Consider the following 23254-nt stretch of genomic DNA (forward strand, 5'->3'; position numbering starts at 1 on the left):
AAAAATAAAAAGTATTCCCACGTTAGAATAAACCTCTCATCATTATCCCATTCATAACAATTTGTTTTTTTGGTTTTAGAATTTAGAAACTAATCCCACTTCATAATAAAAAAACAAAATGAAATGAAATTGTTCAGAAGGTGTGTGTGGGCATCTGTTAGTCTCCATATATAAAGTAAAAAAATAGATGTAAAGAATAAATTGCTACAAGTGCGAGCGTGTATCAAGGGCTAGTAAGACAATAAATTAGCAAGGGCATATATATACCTACATTCGTCTGCTCGTCATACACACTTTTCTCACAAACTGACATCATTTTGTCTTCAATCCACTCAAATTCGCTACGAGCTAGCATCTCAGTTAAAGCAAAATATTTTTCCTTCAATGTCTTGATTCGTGATTCAATACGTGGATAGTGGATACACCTTTAATCCACACCCTAGAACTTTAGCTTCCATCATAACATCTATCTTCTCCAATAACCATTCTCGAACTAGTGTCAGCTCGTCAAGTCAGGTCATTATCCAATTCTAGCAATGACCTATCCTTACTAGTTGTCCAATAATATTTTTGTTCTCACCTTCCTCGTTTCGTATATGAAACAAACAACATTTTAAACCTAATAAAGCATAAAAAGACACCATACATTACAATATAGAAATCATAGGCATTTCATTCCAAATGTTATTACATAAGACAGTGGTGACTTTCTTAACTTGAAACAAAAGAAACAATCCAAATGTTATTACAAAAATTACAATTGAAAAGGACAACTAATGTCTTCGTCAACTTAAAACAAAAGGGCACATCTCAATTAGACTTGTAAATGGGTCGGGTTGAACCCGACCCGTTAAGCTAACGGGTCATCCGAACCCAACTCGTTAACCTAATGGGTCATCCGTTTCAACCCGTTTCACCCGTTAACCCTTTTTTTTTTTTTTCTTCATCCAAATAAGTTACACCCGTTTCACTCTTTGTTAGCATCCTGGTGCTTGTGCTAGCCACCTCCTTCCTTCGTTCGGTTTGTGTGCATATGCAAGTCATGGAGTGATTTGATGAACACCTAGAGCTTTATTACAATGTACAAGAATACAAGATTAGGAATGTCACAAAACATGTTTATGTCTGTCTACTTTGCCTCAATAACTAAATGAAATAACTACAACCACGACCCATGACTCCAACGAGCGTTGCTGATCAATAAACCAGGGATTTTTTTAGACATAATGCGAAGACCTAATCAATGCATGTTCTTTCTCTCGTCGACAATCGACAACAGCCTCGAAACTAAAGATTTAACCTAAGACCTAATCAATGCAAAAACAACATACATAATTTAAAAACAAAAAGAGAAGGAAACATCATTATGAGTCAAAACCCAAGAGAGTGGAGAGTTTATCCATCCATAATGTCTCTGTCCCTAAAAACTTCATGGCTTAAATACCATTGCCACTACCAGTTCTCGATCCATAATCACGAGACAGTGCAAATTATAAAGTATGACTTCAAATTAATTACTAAAGTTCAATGTAATAGAGGAAAACAATAAACATCCAACCCAAACTCCTTTATCCACCTAAAAGGGAAACATTTCGAAGGCCAGGAGAAAAATAGAAGGAAATATATAAGTATGAGCAGGATGCCTACACAGGGAGGATATAGAAACTTACTGAGCAGCAACTTATGTTGTTCGTATCAATTTCAGTAAAACCAAATAACAACAGCAACCCAATTCCAATCCAAAAACCAACCAAAACAAAGCAAACTCAATACTTTTAACTTCATGGGGGTAAATTAATAGCTCCAAATTACCCAAAAATGGAAATTTTAATCGGAGAATATACAAATGAACAAATTTTACACAAAACCCATGAACAAAAAGCAAAATCCATTATCCAAAACACAACCAAAAAAAAAGAAAAAAAAGAAAAGAAACCCTAGAAACCCAAAATATCACAGAGAAAGCATAATTTGCACAATAGAAGCACAATCGCAGTTGAAATTATTAAACACAAATCAGCTAATTTTAAATTAATTCGAAGTTGTTCTGAAGAGACCACCTAAAATCAAGCTCAAGTAAAAACTGAGAAAAAATAGACAAATCTAATCTGTATAAACGAAGAGGTGGAAGGGAATCGAGCATTAGGGTTTCGAACTTTCAGTTAGTATATTGTTACGCATGAAAGAAGAGGTGGAAGAGAATCAGAGCTTACCAGAGAGAGAGTGGTGGAGTTGGAAGGGAAGGAGCACATCGATGGCCGATGAGCGATCTCTTAGTCTCAGAGAGCAAAGTCGTGCGACGGTGCAAGAGAGAGACGTGAGGAGGAACCTGAGGGTTTTCTATTAGGACTGTTGAAATTACACAAAAGTCCTCAATAACGGGTCTTAACGGGTTCATCCAAAATGATTCGTTATTTAACTGATCACTCGACTCATTTATCACTCATCCAATACTAATTTTAAAGGATTGGGTCGGGTCAGATTAACGGATCAGGTGAAAAATGCCAGGTCTAATCTCAATCACTGACTTAATGAGCAAGGTTATCCCTCCATGCAATGCACTAATCCGAGGACTCAACAACGGTAATGTAGTCATACACATGAACTCCCCATCTTCAAATTGCTCGTCCGCATTAGCTTCCGTAGGATATTTTTTTCCACAATAGTTTCACGTGGTATTGAAAGTACGTGCGGAGCTCTTTTTTTCCTCCATCGAAGTTTTGATTTTCTTCCGACAAGTATTTCACCAAGGTTCACATCAATTTTGTTTACAGTCTTGTCTGATGTCGTATTTCTTGGAATTAAACTGTACAATTATAGCATAGATTTTGTAAGTCTGTTTTTTTTGGTCTTAGACCCGTGGTTGTCATCAGGCAAAGCATTTTAGAATGCGAGGATAAAGCCTCGCATGGGAGAACAATCAAACTAAAGCGAGGGCTTACAGAATTTGACTACTTTCATTAATATTACTATTTGCCTTTAATCCCAAACATTTCCATCTACCTTTAACCCCAAACGTCTGAGTCTACTGATCATGCAATCTGAGTCTTTGAAATTTGATTAAATAATTAAAAACAGAGGATTTCACTAAAAATTATAATAACTTTAACAATTAGATTAAATTTTAAAGATCTAAATTGTATTATCAGTAGACTCAGATGAAAGCGATGAGATCAGGAGATAATGCCTTTCCATCCCGAACATCAAAAGCGACGTGGCAACAGAATCCACCAAAAGCCCACGAGGCAAAATCCTTGTGTCCATTATTTTATTTCCGCCACGCATTATCTTTGTTTGTTTCCAGTCTTGACCGTCCCCATCTTTCTCTCTCTCTCGCGCTCCCCTCGCTTTCTCTCTCTAAAGGCCAGAGCTTTAAGGCCAATTCCAACTCAAAAGCCTCCGATTCTCTCTCCAAAAGCTCGAGGATTCCAAGCAGAGCCTGCAAATTCCTAAGTTACAATCTCCGCAGACCCGAAAGTCACAGCAGGTTCGTTGGATTTTTCAGCTGTTCATAGATTTCAATTGATCTGTTTTAGTTTCAGATGGAGAAGTAAAAAAACTAAATTTTTATGTTTGGCTTCGTGTTTTTCTGGATTAATAAGAGAATCTGAGCAAAACCCAATTTTTAATTTGATTTATATTTAATTTTTAGCTGCACTATATTGAATATTTACTGTTAAATTGTTTAAATTTGAGACTAAGAACAGTGAAATGTTTCCAGGAATCAACCTGAGATTCAGAGCCAAACCCAATAAGTCACATATGTTTTAGACTTTGATTGTGATTTAAATTTGTATTTTCTATTTAGCTATAATTTATTCCATTTTTTACTGTACAATAGCTTAAATTTGAGTTCTGTGACGATGAACACTGTAATTTATTTATTTTTATTGGAATCAGGGTTGTGAATTTGTGATTTATCCAAAAGTGAAGAGACTGGTAAAATAATGGACAAGTTGAATCTATCTCAGTTGGGGGAGAGGTTAAAGATAGGTGGAGCTCAAATGGGTCGAATGGTAAGTGGGAAAATGAAGGAAATGAAGGAGATTCTGCAAGCACCGACCCCGGAATCAAAGATGATCGACGAGGCCACTCTGGAAACCATGGAGGAGCCGAATTGGGGTATGAATTTGAGGATATGTGCAATGATCAATAGTGAAGAGTTTAGTGGGTCCGAAGTTGTTAAAGCCATAAAGAAGAAGATTTCGGGTAAGAGTGTGGTGAGCCAGAGGCTGAGTCTTGACTTGTTGGAGGCTTGTACTATGAACTGCGAAAAGGTGTTTTCGGAGGTTGCATCGGAGAAGGTGTTGGAGGAGATGCTTAGGATGATCGATAATCCGCAAACGGATCCCGAAAATAGACGAAGGGCTGTGCAATTGATTAGGGCTTGGGGAGAGTCTGAGGATCTTGCGTATCTGCCTGTATTTCATCAAACTTACGTGGTGAGCCCTCTTTATTTTGGATATCAAGCATTTTATCATGTATTTTTATCCTTTCAATTGCATTTTTGAATTTTAAGTTGTTTCCCGGCATCAGTTAAGTACATGTCTATCAGAGTAGTTTTGTTTCTTCTTAGTTCTTAGTATTCGTCAAGTTTTTAATCTTTCTAACTGTTTCGTACTGAAAAAAAAAAGTCTTTATTATATGACAGTTCCTCACATGAAACCCCTACCATTTGCAGTCCCTCATAAGAAGCTGATCTACGGCCAGCAACTTAACAACGGTTTTATTGTTTTAGATGCACAATCTTAGATCATTACATAAAATGGTTAAACCGGTCCTGGTATTGTCTTTGGAAGAATGATATTTATATTCAATTACAGAAATTATAGAAAAAGGAAATCAAACTCGAAAAAAGAAGAGTGAACATATTTAAAATGGCATTTACGTTGGATCAGCAGCTGGTATCTTCCGAACAAGAAAAATTCCCCCTTGAGTATCTATACGAGGAGCCATCTCCTCTCCTTTACTCCAATGCAAGTATGTGAGCCTTCCCTGACATAGATTTTTAAAAAGAGCATCACCCATTTCTTGGTCTGTGATTTGACCTCTCTGATAGTTCTGCATTACATGAAAACTTTTGACATAAAAACGTAAAAGAACAATATAAAATAAATAGTCTTTATTAGGCTTTAGTTGGCTTGAGTGTTACCTACAATTACGGTTTTTAACCCAGCAAATGTCCCGTAGTCAAGTTACAATTTTGTCAGCGATGTCAACTACCCTGCCATTCAGTTTGTTATTTTGGTCTGTCTGGACATGTTCATTGGGTTATTTTTTTTCTTTCCATAACAGTCCTAGTTTTGCAGTTATTAAGAGGCTGATGTCCAGCTTTTTTTCTTGGTGTTATGCAGAGCTTGAGAGAAAGAAGCACCGATCCTTTAGCACAAGAAGGGGCTTCGCCCTCGTTGCAGTCTACCTTGGAGTCATATGTTCATGACCCGCTGTCTCCCCCTGAAAGATACCCTGTACCTGACACAGGATTGCATGGAGGAGCAAATCATAGTGACTTCCCCTTTAACTATCAAAACATAGCAGTTGAAGACAAAAAAGAACTTCTTGTCGTAGCTCGTAATAGCCTTGAACTTCTGTCAAGTATTTTGAATACCGAAACAGATCCGAAACCTTTGAAGGTATTTCTGACTTCTTATTGGAAAGGAATACTATTCCTTTGTATCATAATTTTTTCAAAACTCTTCATGTTGATCATATTCCTTTTGTCATAATTGTTTATTCTGACATCAAGTTCTGCCCCAAGTTACAAGTACAATATGGATGAACTACTAAACTCTCGTTAATATAAAAGGTAGAAATGTTGATCTCGTATATTGGAACCCATGGTATGGACCCGATTACGTGCCATGCATTATGACAGGGTGTGAGCATGCAGGTTTGGGTGCACAAGAATGTTTGCAATTGCAAATGGCCGTTCATGTATCTCCTTTCCGTATCATTTATATAGAGGAACATTAATACTTCTTTAGATACATGAAAATGATTCTTCTAGGACATATTTTCCTTTTTCCTGTAATTGAATTTTGTTTCACTCTTTACGTTATTCGAAGATCAGCTTGTGGACAGAAAGACATGAAAGCTGATGGAATACTTGATTGCAGGAAGAACTAACCGTAAACATGCTGGACAAGTGCAAGGAGTCTCAGCCAGTTATTAAAAGGATCATAGAAACCACTACCGATGATGAAGGGATGCTCTTTGAGGCCCTATTCCTTCACGAAGAACTCCAACAGATCATTTCCAAGTACGAAGAATTGGAAGCTTCTCAAAAGTCTGGAATCCAACAGCTTGAAAATCCTGCAATCACCTGGGATGAGGGGATGGAAGCTGGTCTAAACCCTGGAGAACTGCCTGGAAACTCCAACACCACTGAGCGCGAGGATTTGGAAGACACCCAAAAACATGATGGAAAACTGCCCGAAAATTCCAGTGCTAATGAAGGCAGCTCGTCCGCTCAGGTAGGAAACCATAGCGAAACCAAAATAGTTGGCTCTTCGCAGCAAGGCACCAAATCCAGCGGTGCTTCTGAAGGCAGCTCATCCGCTGAGGTAGGAGGAAAACATAGCGAAACCAAAATAGTTGATTCTCCGCACAAAGACCCCAAGTCCAGCAGCGAAAAATTAGGTGAATGAAGGAATCAAGCTCGATACATTTGGCTGTATCCATGCTTTGTTGTGATGGCTGCGCCGCCGCGCTGCAGCCACGCAAATGACGTTTTATTTGCAAGACCAATCCTCGGTTATGAGGTTTTTCCATTTTCTTTCCTTTCATAGTAAATAATCGTTTCTGTAAACGTTGTAATATTTATTGCTCGTGTGACCGCTTCATTATATTCATCCGTGCAAAGCCTTTTTTCCCTGTCGTTTCGTATTTGATGAATAGCTCGTTTGCCTTTTGTTTTCCAAAGGGAGGAAACCAACGAAAAACAATTTACCCAGTGTTTGTTCTTTATTTTTAAGTAATACTAATGAAAATAGGTTGAAAACTTTGAGTTCATGACAACTAAAGGGTAAAATGAATAGTATCATGATTGATTTTTTAGTGTAAAAATGTGATTTTTCGTTAAGGTGAACTGTACCGAAAATTTTTCGTTAAAATTTCCTTATTTTTATTAGATTAAAAAGGAGTACGAAATTAAATCTTAATTGATGAATAATCGAATTCAAGTATCATCTATGTTTTATATATCCATCACCATCAAATATTGATGACATATCATAATATCAACAGTATATTGAAAACGGATCATTTCAAGTGTCGTTATTGGCACTCTAAATTTTTTTTGTCCACTTTTAATAACTGTAGTTTCTTTCAAAATATAATAAATATGAATTGTACAATGAATTTTTTTGAGTGTCAATAATAACATCATTTTAGAAATTGGGAATTATAAATATATCTTTCCAATGAAGTTTTTTTTTTATTTTAAATATTTGATTGAAAGAACAATCTAAACGATTGATTTCATCATTTTCCTGATCAATATGCAATCAATAAACCTATATTCTATTATTCTTATAAATTTAAAGTCAAATATGTCTCGTTTCATACCAATAACGTTATATCACAAAGATGTTGATTCGAGTTAAATCCCTTGATAAAAAAAAATATCATTAGATTGTAGTGGTGCGAAAAGTCGAAGATTAAGTAAAATTATGGAAGAAAGCTAGAAAGGTACCAAAATCCAAATAATCTTGTATTCGCATTACAAAATACCAAAAACCAACTAAAAATGGACCTACTGAAAATCCCATACGGCAGGCTCGATACATGGCGAAGTGAAAACTGTCAATGCCCAGCTCCACTTCTGAAAAACTCCCCTTCTCCCGCCAATTCCCTTCCTCTCCGCACTTTCAATTTCCCTCCGTTTTCCCAAGAAAATCGCACTTCCTTTTCCGTAAAAATCTCAAGCTTCTGTAAATCTACTCGCTCTGCTACTGTTCCCTGAATCCGTAGCTTCAATTTTCAGAATCCGGCCCTAAATCTCCACTTTTTCCCAAACCCTAGTTTTGCTTCGACTGGCCATGCCGTCCCTGGTCTCTCAGGGCAAAATCCTCCGCCTGGAGCTCGAGAACTTCAAGTCCTACAAGGGCTTCCAGACCATCGGCCCCTTCTACGACTTCACTGCGATTATTGGGCCCAATGGAGCCGGAAAGTCCAACCTCATGGACGCCATAAGTTTCGTTCTCGGCGTGCGGACGGGCCACCTCCGCGGGGCCCAGCTGAAGGACCTGATCTATGCCTTCGACGACAAGGAGAAGGACCAGAAGGGCCGCAGGGCCTTTGTCCGCTTGGTTTACCAGCTGGCCAACGGGTCGGAGCTCCAGTTCACCCGAGCCATTACAGGCGGAGCAGGCAGCGAGTACCGTATCGATGGCGCGTCTGTGACGTGGGAAGAGTACAATGCGAAGCTCAGGTCTCTTGGGATTCTTGTCAAGGCCCGGAATTTCCTCGTCTTTCAGGTTAATTTAAAAGATCAAATGCTTTCGAATTTCGCAGTATCGATATGTAATGTGAGCTTAGGGTACTTCATTTCTCTGTTCGATTTATTATTTTTGAATTTTATCAATTATCGTGTTGGAGGTGTTGCTGATGTTTGGAAGCTGATAATTTGGAGTTGATTAAGGGAGAGATTTTTTCAAGTACCAGGTATTCAAGTGGTATTCCACATGTCATAATACAAGTGGGGGAAATGAGATATTTTTACGTATCCCTCCACTTATTTTGTGACACGTTGAGTGCCCGCTTGAATACATGCACTTGGAAAATTTTTCTCTGAATAAGGAGGGAAAGGAAATCATTTGCATTTATTTGCCAAGCTGTGTGGTAGTGGAGAAATGTATATTATCTATTTGTTCTCAAATGTGTATGATTTCTCAGAAACTATTCAAATGTATGAGACTCAATGTAGACTTCATTTTTGAAATTGTAATTTGGATTTCATTTTCCTGTCTATAGTTTCCAACTTTCCATCACTGTAGCATCTATCACTGAGTCGTATGTATTGGTCGAGTTAGTACCATTGGTTGCATCTTATTTGCATCGGAGAGTATATTCATTCTAGGTCAAAGGGGGAAAATGAGTAGTCATAATCTTAAAAGGGGAAAAATGAGTGGTCATAGAGTGTCGAGTCATTGCCGAACGGCTATTTAAGTGTTAAAGGAAGTTTATAAACATGCTAAACTGTGCCTTGTTCACTTGTTTTCAAATACTGTAAGACATATTGGGGCTCTTACGGTGGTTCTGATATGTCCATAGGAAGTTAGGGTGACTTCTAAGTTCTAACTACCTTTTATCTTTTTTTATTTCAGGGCGATGTGGAGTCTATTGCCTCCAAAAATCCCAAGGAACTTACTGCACTTCTTGAGCAGATATCTGGGTCTGATGAACTCAAGAGAGACTATGAAAAATATGAAGAAGAAAAATCCGAAGCTGAACAAAAAGCAAGTCTTGTTTATCAGAGAAAGAGAACAATAGTATTGGAGAGGAGGCAAAAGAAAGAACAAAAAGAAGAAGCTGAGAAACACCTCCGCCTGCAAGATCAACTGGTGTGCATCTCAAGGTTTCTTTGCTGGTTTCATACATGTGCACATATGAGCTGCAGCTACTTTTGCATTTACATGCATACATACATGGGTTACATGTCTGCATTCACGCATGCATATGCATGTTTTGTCTTAATACCATATCTGCTTTAGCTGCAGAATTGCAGTAAGTTGTCCTTGAAAATGTTTAAGTTTCATAGTTACTTGGATTCTCACAAACTGAATGCTCAAATTTCTAGCTTGCCATCCCTTAACCAAACACACGCACACACAAAGGGAAAAATAGTACAAAGACAAAGTGAATGCTTAATGTTTCTAGCTTGCCATCCCTTAACCAAACACACACACACACACAAAGGGAAGAATAGTACAAAGATAAACCGAATGCGAAGGTAGGCTGAAATCTCAAACTCGTAGGAAATTATGTAATTCAGGAAAGAGCATACTAAATGGGCTTTGCAAAGACTTGGTTCTCTCTCTTCTCTCTTCTCTTCTCTCTCTCTCTCTCTCTCTCACACGCAGGCACATACACAATCACTCACTCACACGCAGACTATCTGTCTTGTGTCCATGTGTTAGTGTACTCTGTGCGTGCATACACAAGATTTGTAAAAAAAAATCCAGTGCAGGCTAAGCGGGGAATTCCTTAATATGTCAAACTTTTCTCTATGCCAAATTTTGGTCTTGAAGTTTGTTATTTATACAAGTTTAATAGCTTTAAGTGTTTGCCATTGAATGTTCTGCCTCATAATTTCTAACAGTTGTAATATGCTAATTGTGTGATTATCTATTTGTCCTGCAGAAATCTTTGAAGAAAGAACATTCTTTATGGCAATTGTTCAACATAGAAAAGGATATTGCAAAAATGACCGAGGAGCTTGAAGCTGAAAAGAAAAGCCGTGAACAAGTTATGCAAGAAATTGATGAGTTTCAGCTAGAAGCAAACAATAAGAAGAAAGAACAAGCAAAATATCTGAAAGAGATTGCACAATGTGAAAAGAAGATTTCAGATAGAAATAGTAAACTTGACAAAACTGTGAGTTTCTTTGGCTTCAACGGGACACAGAAAATTCACTCGAGATTTATTAAATTGAGTTTAATATGAGCTGAATTGGTCATCACCAATCTTAACCTCATTTGTTCATAGTAGTCAAACTGGGGAACTATAAGATGTTGAAATATAGGGTGGTCCTTGTATGTTTGTCATATATTGCTGGTTCTGTTGCCATTTTAATATGGTGACCTTTACTTTTCTGTTACTGCATAAAGTATTTTTCCGTGCTGAAGAGGAAAATATTATTGGTCATCTAATATTGTTTTTCTGTTTGCAGCAACCAGACCTTCTGAAATTGAAAGAGGAAATGTCTCGTATAAATGCAAAAATCAAGAAAAGTGAGAAGGAGCTTGCTAAGAAGGAACAAGAAAGGAAAAGACATAAAGAGGATATAAAACAGCTGCAGAAGGGAATACAGGAACTGACTGCAAAACTAGAGGATTTACATGAAAAAGGCCGAGATAGTGGCGACAAACTGAAGTTAGACGATACTGAATTAAGGGAATACTTTCGAATGTAAGCGTTTGGTGATTCCTGCTTTATATGGCCAGTATATCTTATTGTGATGGTAATCTGGCTCTTTACTTTTATTTAACCAAAATATATTTTCCTTGGGCTAAATACCATTTTTTTTTTTTCAAGTTTAAGCTAAGGAATGAACTTGTTGCCCTGCTTACCCTTTTCTTTATGGACTTGTTAAGTTACATTCATTTAACCATTGTGCTTTCTCTAGCTTTTCTCTTCATGATATGGTTTTCTAAATTGTCATTGAGATGCTGATGTTACAGCAAGGAAGATGCTGGGATGAAAACTGGAAAGCTAAGAGATGAGAAGGAGGTCCTGGATAGGCAACAGCATGCTGATCTTGAAGCTCAAAAGAATTTGGAAGAAAATCTTCAACAGTTGAGAAGTCGGGAGGCTGAATTAGAGGAACAAGAGGAACAAATGCAAACAAGGCAGAAAAAAATTAAAGAAAATTCTGCGAAACATAGGGATGAAGCTAAAAATCTGGATAATGAACTGCATGCCATGCAATCTAAAAATTCACTGGCCAGGTTATTCAGCTCGCCTGTATGCTTCTCTATTTTATGTATATGTGTGTGTGTAGGCTCTGGCAGTTGTATCTTGCTGCCACCCCATTCTCTTATCTGTTGATTTGGATGTGTTTTATATTTTGTCGTTTTATTTTGTTGTGTTACCAGAAATTAAGACAAAAAAGCATTGAATTCATGTTTACTATTGTCTTTTTTGGTGCATACAGAACAAAATATGAAAATCTGAAGTCAAAAATTGATGAAATAGATAAGCAACTACGGGAATTGAAGGCTGACAGATATGAGAATGAGAGGGATTCCAGGTTGTCTCAGGCAGTCGAGACTCTCAAACGCCTGTTTCACGGTGTTCACGGTCGTATGACTGAACTCTGTAGGCCAACACAGAAAAAGTATAACCTTGCTGTTACTGTTGCCATGGGTAAATTTATGGATGCAGTTGTAGTTGAGGACGAACAAACGGGAAAGGAATGCATCAAGGTTCTTCATGATCTTATAAGTTTATCTCCTTTCGTAGTGTGTTTATCTGAATTATACTGTTGACATCAAGTATCAATACTTTGCTTTTGTATTTTATAGGTAGTTTTTACATTTTTGTGCTTCAAACTCACTGAACATTGCTAAAACATATAATTTTATCGACCCCTAAGCATGGATGAGGCATCCCGTAGCTGTTAACTATCCGACTGTTTGCATACTGAATACTTGAGGGCATTTCATCTTCTGGTTTTGAATGCAGTCCTCTCCTTCTAGGAAAAACAGATGCTTTTTTTCCTTTTCAATTTCTATGTACATATTTGCTGGTTGTGTGTTTGAATATAAATATCACATGAAGCTGGGTTGTTTATTGGTTTATTGACTGGCCATCGCTGGATTCGTGGGGTTGACAAAACTTTTGAAGTATGTGAACGCAATTCTGGTACTGAACCTTTTGCATCCCTGCAGTATTTGAAAGAACAAAGGCTTCCTCCTCAGACATTCATACCTCTTCAGTCTGTCCGTGTGAAGCCCGTAATGGAGAGATTGCGCAACTTAGGTGGTACTGCAAAGCTGATCTTTGATGTAGTCCAATATCCTTTAGCAATGCAATACTTCTATAATCTGTCTTCTGGTAATGGTCTTACAGTACAGTAGCCTGGGTATGTTTGCTGCCTGTGTCCATGTGTTTTTCAGGTGCTCCATTCTGGTCAGCTGACAATTCTGCATACACGTGATTTCATGTGCATGTTTTTCTTCTTTCATCTTCAGTGATGTTTCCTTCATGTGACTCCCTTACAATTGTCGCCCTCCCAAAAGGAATTTGGGTTACTTAACTGATGATTAAACCTTTTGGCACTATTGCATGTATTCTGGTGACTATTATCAACTCGTTGCTGTTGGTTATGCCATGATTATGCCATGCTATATTTTATGTGTGTTGGCCTCTCTTCTTTTTGTTTTGGTTTGGTTGTGAGAATAAACTGTGATTTTATGCACGAAAGTCTGAAAAAGCTTCTATGATTTGTGGACTTAATGAATCACACGTTTGATCCTGCCTTGGAGAAGGCAATTCTTTTTGCGGTTGGCAATACTCTTGTCTGTGATGAACTTGATGAGGCTAAGCGTCTTAGCTGGACTGGTGAGAGGTTCAAAGGTAATTAGTTTCTGTATGTGTAAATAGTTTCACATTGTGTATTGACAAATCATGTTCTTATTGAATTAGGTCTTTACCTTTTTATGTTTCCGATATAAATTAGTTGTAACTGTTGATGGAATTCTGCTCGCCAAATCCGGCACAATGACTGGCGGTACAAGTGGTGGAATGGAAGCAAGGTCAAAACAGTGGGATGATAAAAAAGTTGAAGGTTGTTTTTTATTTCTCTTATTGTTTTGAATTTGGGATTATTTTGGATGTGGCTTTAACTGTTTTTATTCTGTAGGACTAAAGAAGAAGAAAGAACAATTTGAGTCAGAGTTGGAAGAGCTGGGGTCAATTAGAGAGATGCAGATAAAAGAGTCTGAGACAACTGGTAGAATTAGTGGACTCCAAAAAAAAATCCAGTATGCAGAGATTGAGAAGGTAAATCCATCGATTCTCTTCCATTCTACAGATGAAGGCTTGTCAACGTGGTTTTAATTGTTAGTTTATCATGCTTTGAAGCTTTAAGTATGGTGGCAATAGGTATCTACTTTTTTATCCATACCAACTTTTCATCTTGTTTTGGTCCCTCAGCTAGATTATAGCTGCTCGGGTCCTTGAACTTTTGTTTAGCGGTTAGCGTATAATTGTTTCATATAACATTCTGAAAATGGCTTGAGATTCTGCCATAACTTGAGTGGGATAGAAATTCTTTTGAAATCCTTACATTTGATTTTGTTTGTGTCAAGTAACGTGACCCATACTCTGTATCCAGAAGGGAAGATGGAGGTTGAAAATTAGAGCTGTTGCTGTGTGTTATTGTGTGTGATTTGAAAAATAATATGATTTTTAGATATGGAATTGTGGAAAGGTGTGGCCAGTTTCAAATACTTGAAATAAGTAAGGTTTTATTTTGTAGGAAATCCGGTTTTGGTCAATAGATCATTTTATATTTCAGCACAGGTCAATGGTCATTCCACTTTCTAGCATAGCTCAATTGAATCAATTATCCTCTTCAATTAAGGTCAATAAAAACAATTCTTCTCTCCATCTAAGGTCCATACCCGTCCTTAATATATCTCTTTATTGACCTCACTAAATCCTAATTTTTCTTTCCATCTAAGGTCGATTACCCCTTTATTTTATGTTTTTGGGTGGGGTGGGGGTGGACTGCATGCACTGCAAAATAACATTGTTATTTCTTGATTTTGTCTTATGCAATTATTATTTTTCTCGGATGGACAAATAAGATAATTTTTGTTGCAGAAAAGCATTAAGGACAAACTCGCAACCTTGGCACGGGAAAAGCAGAATATAAAAGAAGAGATTGATCGCAGCAGTCCTGAACTTCTTAAGGTTTTTTGTTTAGATTTTTATGACGACAAGGCTCTTCGTCTAGTTTCTTGCAATATTTGAATTCAAGCCTGTAGTTTCAGCTGTTCTCAAATTTTCTTGCAGTTAAAGCAAGCTGTAGATAAGCGGAGCAAGGAAATCAATAAGCTTGAGAAGAGGATAAATGAAATTGTTGACAGAATCTACAAAGATTTTAGTAAATCTGTTGGGGTGGCAAACATCCGTGAGTATGAGGAAAATCAACTCAAGGCTTCCCAATATATGGCAGAAGAGAGGCTTAGTTTGAGTAGCCAGCTGTCAAAGTTGAAATACCAGTACGTCCTTGCCTACCCCTCCATTTCTCTCTCAAGTCAATAAATGCAAATATCAACTTAGATGTCAATTTAAACCTGTTAAGAGTTTCATTTTCTTCGTTTACTATATCTTTTTGGAATCAAGACAGGTTCTTCATTTCTGATTACTAGTTGTATGGCAGCTGTGGCACTCACTCAGATTATGTGATGCAATGCTTTTATTTTCGTTTGCTTTCAGGTTAGAGTATGAACAAAACCGGGACATGGAATCACGAATTAATGAACTCCAAGATTCTATTAGTAAATTTAAAAAAGCTTTAGAACGGGTTCAGAAGGAAGAGGCTGCAGCCAAGTCAGCAGCAGAAAAAGCTTCTGGTGAGATCGATCGGTGGAAGGAAGAAATACAAGGTATGAAATGGGATTGTTTTCCAAGAAATGAAATTTTGAAGCTTCTATTCAATCAGCTCGAGATTTAGTGCTTAAGTTATTCAAACTAGTCAGCAAGCCAATTTATTCTTCATTCTTCATTTATTTTTTATTTTTTATTTTAATGTCTCTTCCCATTCGTTAGAATGGAAATCCAAGTCAGAAGGGTGTGAGAAGGAAATCCAAGAATGGAACAAGCGGGGTTCTACAGCTACAACAAGTTTATCCAAACTTAATCGACAGATACACACTAAGGTTGGAGTCAGTTCTCTTTTCACCAGTTGTGTACCTTGTTCTAGGTAAATTTAAAAGGCTTACATGTGTTTTTCTCACCTTACAGGAGTCACAGATTGAGCAGCTGATGTCACAGAAGCAGGAAATAGTAGAGAAATGTGAATTAGAACATATAAACCTTCCCATCATCTCAGACCCAATGGAGATTGATTCCTCCTCAATGGGCCCAGTTTTCGATTTTAGTCAGTTAAACAAGTCTCACATGCGGGACAGAAGGCCTTCTGAACGGGAGAAGCTTGAGGTGGAATTTAAGCAAAAAATGGATGCCGTAATTTCAGAAATTGAAAAAACAGCTCCAAATTTGAAGGCCCTGGACCAATATGAGGCAATAAAAGAAAAGGAAAGAGCTGTAACTGAAGAGTTTGAAGTGGCTAGAATAGAAGAGAAGGAAAAAGCTGATATGTTTAACTCAGTTAAGCAGAAGAGGTATTAATTGCTTCTACACTATTAAAGATGCTTGGCATGGAATTCTGCTGTGTTAAATAGACGTTTTCTATAGGATAAGAACTAGAAGGAGAAATTTTTAATTTTCCACCTTTGAAAAGCATTGTATTGTTTTATGCTGATCTCCTGCAAACCAAATGTTCTGTGGTTTTTCATTATAATGCAGCTAGCTTTTTTGTTTTCTTGTTTTGGTCAATGCAGGTACGAGTTGTTTATGGATGCCTTCCAACATATTTCCAGTAACATTGATAAGATATACAAACAACTGACGAAGAGCAACACACATCCACTGGGTGGGACGGCATATTTAAATTTGGAAAATGAAGATGATCCGTTTTTACATGGCATTAAGTACACTGCTATGCCCCCAACGAAGCGCTTCCGTGATATGGAACAACTATCTGGCGGCGAGAAAACTGTTGCAGCATTGGCTTTACTCTTTTCCATACACAGGTGTGTCTCTTAACTCTTACCAATGGAAGAGTTTTTACCTTTTAAGTTTTACAGGCTATCACACTTGAAAGTTTCAGGTGGAACTTTGTGTATATGGAGATTGCCACAATAGTGATGTATATTAATAGTTCTATTTCCTCTTATACATGGGTTCAGTTTTAGGCCTTCACCGTTTTTCATACTGGATGAAGTCGATGCTGCACTAGATAACTTGAATGTTGCTAAGGTTGCTGGATTCATCCGTTCAAAGGCACGTGAAGGAGCCAGGGCTAACCAAGATGATGAGGGAGGCAGTGGTTTTCAGAGCATTGTAATATCTCTAAAAGATAGCTTCTACGACAAGGCTGATGCTTTAGTTGGGGTTTACAGGGACTGCGAAAGGAGGTGAGCTTCACACGATACTAGGAACACCAATAAATTTTCACATTTCACTTTATACGGTTTACTAATGCAATAACCGTGTTTGCGTTATTGCAGCTGTTCGGAAACTCTGACATTTGACCTGACCAAGTATCGGGAGTCATGATACAGCTCCCACAGGCTTCAGCTAGATAACCATGCTTATGATGTAGATACGGATTGTTTCGCTCACATTTCTTGTAATTGCTGTGCATAAAGGTTGTAAGATTTGTGTGGCTGTTGGATTGTTCTTTTATAATTAGGCATGAAATTCGGCAAATAGATCTTCTGTGTTAGGCATGTAAAATTCACCCCTTCTGGTTCTGTTTGATTTGGAGACCGATAATGTTTTACTTTTTCACAAAGCAATAAGCTTTACATTATTTACTGTTCTTTTACTTTTAGGGAGTGGTTTTTTACAATTTTCTTTTTACCTCTTGCACTCCTCTTAATTTTGTCCCTAGATTGTTTTTTAATATGTTTCCGCTAAATGGCCGGAAAGAAAGAGGGGAGTGTATAAGACCAATGAATCTCCAAAGTGTGGTCGTCTCAAGATTGACCGTATTAGGATCTGCTTAGGAATATTTACGTAGAAAGCAAGTCTGCTCATAAGCGCTTCTGTTGGAAGTTGTCATAATCACAAGTTCACACCAATATGTTTTTTGAAAACCATTTGAAAGTGTCTTTTTGAGGGTTTGGAGAAAACATTGGAGCGTATATGTAAAGCACTAGAAAGTGCGTGGGAATATAAGATAACTTGGGAGGCTTGGAATAGTGACTTGACTTGGAGAATGAGTCAAGTAACACGTTGTGGTTGGTGAAATGTAGTCATTGCCAATCTGTCAAGTACCATGTTAGTTGCCCAAATGTTGGCCAATTTAGGCATACACCAACAAATTATTAAACCAGTCCCCAACAGAGTTGCACAATTATGTGCAAGGGGTTGAGAGATTAACTAATCATGTCTTTTTACACATTTTTTTATAATGTTGGTACAAAAATGTAAAACTGTGAGGTGTCGGAGAGTTCATGGAGAGTCTCATTTTGAGAGAGTTCTTTTAGCATTTCTCTTAGAAAAATTTAAAACCACTACTATGTTTCATTGTATTGCATTGATAATGAAGGATCAAAGATCTGTTTTTTATTTGATCGAAGAGTCACAAAAATCTAACCGTTTAAATTCAGGTATAGACTATACTCCGATGCATAATAAAAAAACGTAAATTTCTCAAATTTTTTTCTTCTGTTCTTTCTTGTTTTGCTTCTTAATAAAACAGAGCCAACTTATTAACTTAAATCCCTTAAAGAAAACTGAAAACTAAGTTTGAGTAAAAAAAAAAAAGAAAAAGAAAAAGAAAAGGAAAGATCTTTTGTATTTCCCCCACTTAAATCTTCCATTCATTAAGAGCCACTAGTATCCATGCCAGCCTGCCACATGTTAAAACAATCCAAAACAATTTTGGACCAATCTAATTGTAGATTGCTTTGCACATAATCAGTTGGTCTAGCGGTATGCAGTTTTTATTATCAAATTTTATTTTTCGAATTTCATTATCGAATTTAAGGTGATACAAAATTATAAATACATTGTGATTTATAATCAACGAATTAGCGACTGGTTATAAAAATGTCTTTCTAAATATCTTATCGCATGCCAAATTTAGATCGTGTGATGATTATTTTATTTTATTTTTTTCATTTCAAAAACAAAAAAAAAAAAAAAAAAAAAAAAAATTCATCACACAATCTAAATTTGGCGCCAAGGGTAACTCACGGTTGTTTTCATCTTCATAGGCATACAAGATTCCAAGAGAGCTTTGGAGTTTGAGGTGATAGAAAAAAGGAAAGGGAAAAAAGAAGAAAGCTTTGCAAATTTTTGTGTCTCCATGTCGATCTCAATTCTCCACCATTGAATCCTCTCACCACCAAAAATTAGTCCTCTGGAAATAGCTGCCAGAGAGCTGTGTGCACCGAAACTCTGGCACCACCGGGAACCTGAAAGCACGATGACGGAGAAGAAAAAGGAGGAGGAGACACCATTAGAGAATGTCGAGGATGATCGTGTCGAAGAAACCGAGGATGAAAGCACCCAAGAAGAAGGAAGCAAAAATAGCCCAAGTGAAGATCAAGAAAGTGATGTAGAAAAGGAGGGTGGAAATGTAACTTCACCGTCTGTCGAATTCAAGAACAAGAAGAAGAAAAGGCAGAGAGCCTTGATGGAATTGAGGTGCAGGGTTGAGGATGCAATTCTTGGGAATTATCTGTTGGGAAAACCCAACAAGAAGCTTGGATCGGACGAGAGTTTTAGGCGGGAGAAGGAGCCAAGGGAGATCACTCTTTGGGGGGTGCCTTTACTCCCTAGCAAAGGCCACCAAGGCACCGACATTGTGCTGCTCAAGTTCTTGAGAGCGAAAGACTACAAGGTCCTCGAAGCGTTCGAGATGCTGCAAAGGATGCTGAAATGGCGAAGAGAATACAAAACGGATGAGATTCTGGAGGAGGAGTTGGGGTGTGATATTAAGACTGTTGTGTTTTTGAATAGTGTGGACAAGGAAGGGCACCCTTTGTGTTATACATTTTATGGGCCCTTTAGAGATAGGGAATTGTACAATAGGACTTTTGGTTCTGAGGAGAAACGGCAAGAGTTTTTGAGGTGGAGGGTTCAGTTTATGGAAAGGGGAATTCAAAAACTTAGCTTCAAGGACGGAGGAGTGGATTCTATGGTTCACGTTACCGATTTGAAGCACTCGCCGGGGCCGGACATGAAAGAGCTTCGTTCTCTTAGCAACAAAACCCTAGTTTTGCTCCAAGAAAACTATCCAGAGCTCATCCAAAAGAATGTAAGTAGTACTTTCAAATTTGAGGTTGTGGGCTAGATTGAATATGTTACGATGTGATGATCACGCTGAAATATTTGTACAAATGTTGAAATAAGATTGGTTGATTAATTTGCAGATTGTGATAAATGCTCCACTTTGGTATTATGTGGTGCATGTGCTCAGATCAAGGCTCCTAAGTCAAAGAACCAAAAAGAAGTTTGTGTTTGCCAGGCCTTCAAATGTTACAAAAACCCTTCTCAAGTGAGATTAATATATAATATTTCACTAATTAAAGTTTGAATGCTTAATTTATGTTCTTTTATCTCACAAATTTGCTTGGGAATTTACCGAAAAGGTTTGTAGAACCAGAAGAACTCCCAGCTCAGTATGGTGGCCTCAAAAGAGAGGAAGATGATGATTTCACACCAGAGGACAAAGCATCAAGGCTCAAAGTCAAACCAAGCACAAATGCCTGCATCGAAATCCCAGTTGCTGAGGTATTACTTCAAACAACAAATATATTAAGCTTCCCATAAATTCAATTTTCTACTTTTAAATTGGAGAAATCTTTTAGTGTGACAGTTAAGCTATCATTTGATGTTACTAATTCATGTATTATAATGTAATCGAACATTAATGATGTCTCAAACCTGGGTTATAATATTGATAATAGATAGCATGAGCAAACTAGTAACGTCATGTGACATTTGTGGTGGTCATAGTGACAAAAATACTCTTTAGTTCGATGCATGATGAGGCAAGGGTTCATTAGTTTTACGTCCGGGCATGCCCTCAACCTTACTTATTCAGAGCAAATACGAAAGTATTTCACATCAGTTGGTATCCAAAAGTTTATCTCTAGCTTATGCTTGAATAATCTTGATTAACTGAGAGATTTTGGGTGTGCTTAATTGATTGACTAGGGTGGATTGACAATGGTGTGGGATCTAACAGTGGTGGGATGGGATGTGTACTACAAGGAGGAGTTTGTACCTGATGATGAAGGCTCATACAAGATTCTGCTCCAAGAAAGGAAGAGATTGGGACAAGGTGTTAGAAACTCCTTCTATATTAGTGAACCTGGCAAGATGGTGATAACAATTGAGAACTGGACATTCAAGAACAAGAGGGTTCTCTATAGGTCCAAAGCCAAACCCACTCTCCCCATGTATATCTACTTTAACAAATAGCTTTCTATTTAGATAGTTCTGCTTAATTACCATGTGTTTGGATGATGGGAAAATATTTAGAATTCAAGGAAAAGTCGGGAGTTGGACCGTAGAAAAGCTAACTCCCTCGTTTGCCAAGATGAGCGGAGAAAATGAGAAATTTCATGCGAGAAATATTTTGGAAAATTCTGTGGTTTAATTTCCCTTGGTTTTCTTTCTCTTTGTTTGGCTTTCATTTACATCGGTCTTCTCTATTTGTTGTCGTTGCCTCTTTATCTTTGTTTGTACCATACTTGACCAATCCCGAAACTACTAAGCACCAATCAACAACATACCGTCAAGGATCCATAAGACTTTCCCTCCAACCAGGAGGCCAATCACAACACGACACATGTAGGTATCAGAGGCCAGTCATAGCGCGACACGTGTCGATATCAGAGGTGAATCACAACACGACACGTGTCAATGTCAAAACAAAGCTAGAAACTCTCTTCTATAAAAGGGGATCATTCTCCCACAATAATCCCTAATGTCATTTGTACTAAACTATTCACTAGAACTCACTAAAAGAGAGCTTGAACCTATGTATTTGTGTAAACCCTTCACAATTAATGAGAACTCCCCTACTCCGTGGACGTAGCCAATCTGGGTGAACCACGTACATCTTGTGTTGTTTGCTTCCCTGTCTCTATTCATTTACATACTTATCCACACTAATGACCAGAGCAACCTAGCGAAGGTCACAAACTTGACACTTTCTGTTGTACCAAAGTTCTCGCCGATTTTGTGCATCAACAATCTTGTTTTGTTTTCATGTCATTTTTTTTAATGATGCTGTTCATCCCCCAAATTCTACATGGACCTTGCATGTAGGCCGAGAATTTATATGAACATGAATTTAGAAATTAATTACTAGTTTCTACTAGTAGATAGATGGTGTGTGAGAGATGAAAATAGCTGACTTAGAGCAGCTCTAGGCCACATGAAATTACCGGAGGGGGAGATGTCGGAGACGGGAGGAGAGGAGGAGGTGATGGGCTCAGGCGAGGCGATGGGTTCAGGTGAGGCGAAGAACCCGACTTGTCGGACCTTGGGGTCACTGACTGTGCATGGAGGTCGGCGGTGGTCTATTTGAAATTTTTTGGCAGTGTGGAATGACGGTTTTGAGGGGTGTGGAGTGAGGGTTTGAGGTACGGAGAGAAAAATTTGGGCGGTTTGGATCATTGGATTTCATCGGGGAGGGGAGGGGGAGGGGAGGGAGAAGACGGGAACAAGTAGAGAAAGGAGGGGAGAGATTAATAATAAAATAATAATTTATTTTTTTTAATTTCATTTTTAAAACCCATTGTTTGAGCAATTTATTTTACAGGGTGAAGATACACTTGAACAAATACTATTTGCTAAGTCAATAATTGTCTGCCACTTAGTACTAAGTCTAGTGATACTCCTCTTTACTTGTAAGGGAGAGATCTTAAGTTTGATTTTTGCTCAAGACGAATTTGAACCACATTATGATGAGCCTCGTGTGAGGTTTAGCCTACTCCCTCACACCTTAGTGCAGATACTATCGTTTGTTAAAAAAAAAAAAAAAAAAAAAGAGTCAATAATTGGCTATTGCCCAATTGTGTAGGCAATTATTAGCCTACGAGTTGGAACTATTCTTAAGATGAAGAAATTTTTCAATGTGCCCGAAATAGGAGCGAGACACCACATGTCATTATATAACTGGAAGAAAATTTTATTTTTAAGTGTCATTTCACTTATATTATATAAGAGAATCTCTAGGCAATATAAAAAATTTAGATAAGAAAATTGTAAATGACTGAACTGATCATTTATAAAATTTTATTTTTAAGTGTCCCTTCACTTATTTTTGCTCTAGTTGACATACGATGTACCCAATATCTTCAATTATTTCGTCTACGTCCAACTTTCACAACCTTTTAACACATATTTACTAGAAGAATGAGACAAATATACCATTGTCTCAACAACCTCGAGGTTCCAATTGGCCGAATAACAATCGGAAAGAGCCACTACAATAAGACATGATAGTTATGACTCTTTAAACCCAACAATGTCTCAGTGTCCATTTTAACGTGTTTTGATATATTGCTAACATACCTGCCTAGAAATTTCACACTTTGCTGTCACTTGAAGAATTCCTTCTTGCCATCGGGTTTGAAAGTATATTTGGCATTCTTTTTCTTGTATTTACCATGGATTAACATAGACCAGAGGTTGAATCTTATCCCCATTGTTTGCATGCCAATACGAGTCTTCATGGTGTCCTTCGATTTTTCGTCGAAGGTAGAGTCGT

At 37.6% G+C, this 23254-nt stretch overlaps 3 protein-coding genes and 1 long non-coding RNA gene across 4 annotated transcripts; 3 read left to right on the forward strand and 1 right to left on the reverse strand.

Annotated features, from left to right (window-relative positions):
- Positions 1-647: 647 nt before the first annotated feature.
- LOC125469951 lies at positions 648-2634 on the reverse strand. Its single transcript, XR_007252278.1, has 2 exons — positions 2214-2634; positions 648-1069 (listed from the first exon to the last, which is right to left on the reverse strand). It is a non-coding gene; the product is annotated as an uncharacterized LOC125469951 (long non-coding RNA).
- Positions 2635-3285: 651 nt separating this feature from the next.
- LOC125469955 (TOM1-like protein 2) lies at positions 3286-6873 on the forward strand. The gene is made up of 4 exons (XM_048568229.1): positions 3286-3487; positions 3901-4442; positions 5355-5633; positions 6117-6873. Exons 2-4 carry the CDS (start codon positions 3948-3950, stop codon positions 6645-6647), a joined length of 1305 nt encoding a protein of 434 aa, XP_048424186.1. The 5' UTR covers positions 3286-3487; positions 3901-3947; the 3' UTR covers positions 6648-6873.
- A 1005-nt stretch (positions 6874-7878) lies between these two features.
- Positions 7879-17329, forward strand: LOC125469956 (structural maintenance of chromosomes protein 1-like). Its single transcript, XM_048568239.1, has 18 exons — positions 7879-8477; positions 9327-9563; positions 10363-10596; positions 10892-11130; positions 11403-11669; positions 11876-12146; positions 12612-12736; positions 13190-13299; positions 13403-13510; positions 13586-13725; positions 14551-14640; positions 14743-14951; positions 15169-15338; positions 15502-15611; positions 15697-16076; positions 16296-16547; positions 16704-16931; positions 17025-17329. The coding sequence occupies exons 1-18, from the start codon at positions 8040-8042 to the stop codon at positions 17071-17073; spliced, it is 3657 nt and encodes a 1218-aa protein (XP_048424196.1). The 5' UTR covers positions 7879-8039; the 3' UTR covers positions 17074-17329.
- A 1331-nt stretch (positions 17330-18660) lies between these two features.
- On the forward strand, positions 18661-21126 carry LOC103946055 (patellin-4-like). The gene is made up of 4 exons (XM_009356675.3): positions 18661-19786; positions 19902-20026; positions 20121-20262; positions 20689-21126. Exons 1-4 carry the CDS (start codon positions 18953-18955, stop codon positions 20953-20955), a joined length of 1368 nt encoding a protein of 455 aa, XP_009354950.2. The 5' UTR covers positions 18661-18952; the 3' UTR covers positions 20956-21126.
- The last annotated feature ends 2128 nt before the right edge of the window (positions 21127-23254 follow it).

This window comes from the organism of the source record quoted next, unplaced genomic scaffold (assembly GCF_019419815.1).
Source record: "Pyrus x bretschneideri cultivar Hongxiangsu unplaced genomic scaffold, Pyrus_bretschneideri_v1 Contig10, whole genome shotgun sequence".
Lineage (NCBI taxonomy): Eukaryota > Viridiplantae > Streptophyta > Magnoliopsida > Rosales > Rosaceae > Pyrus > Pyrus x bretschneideri.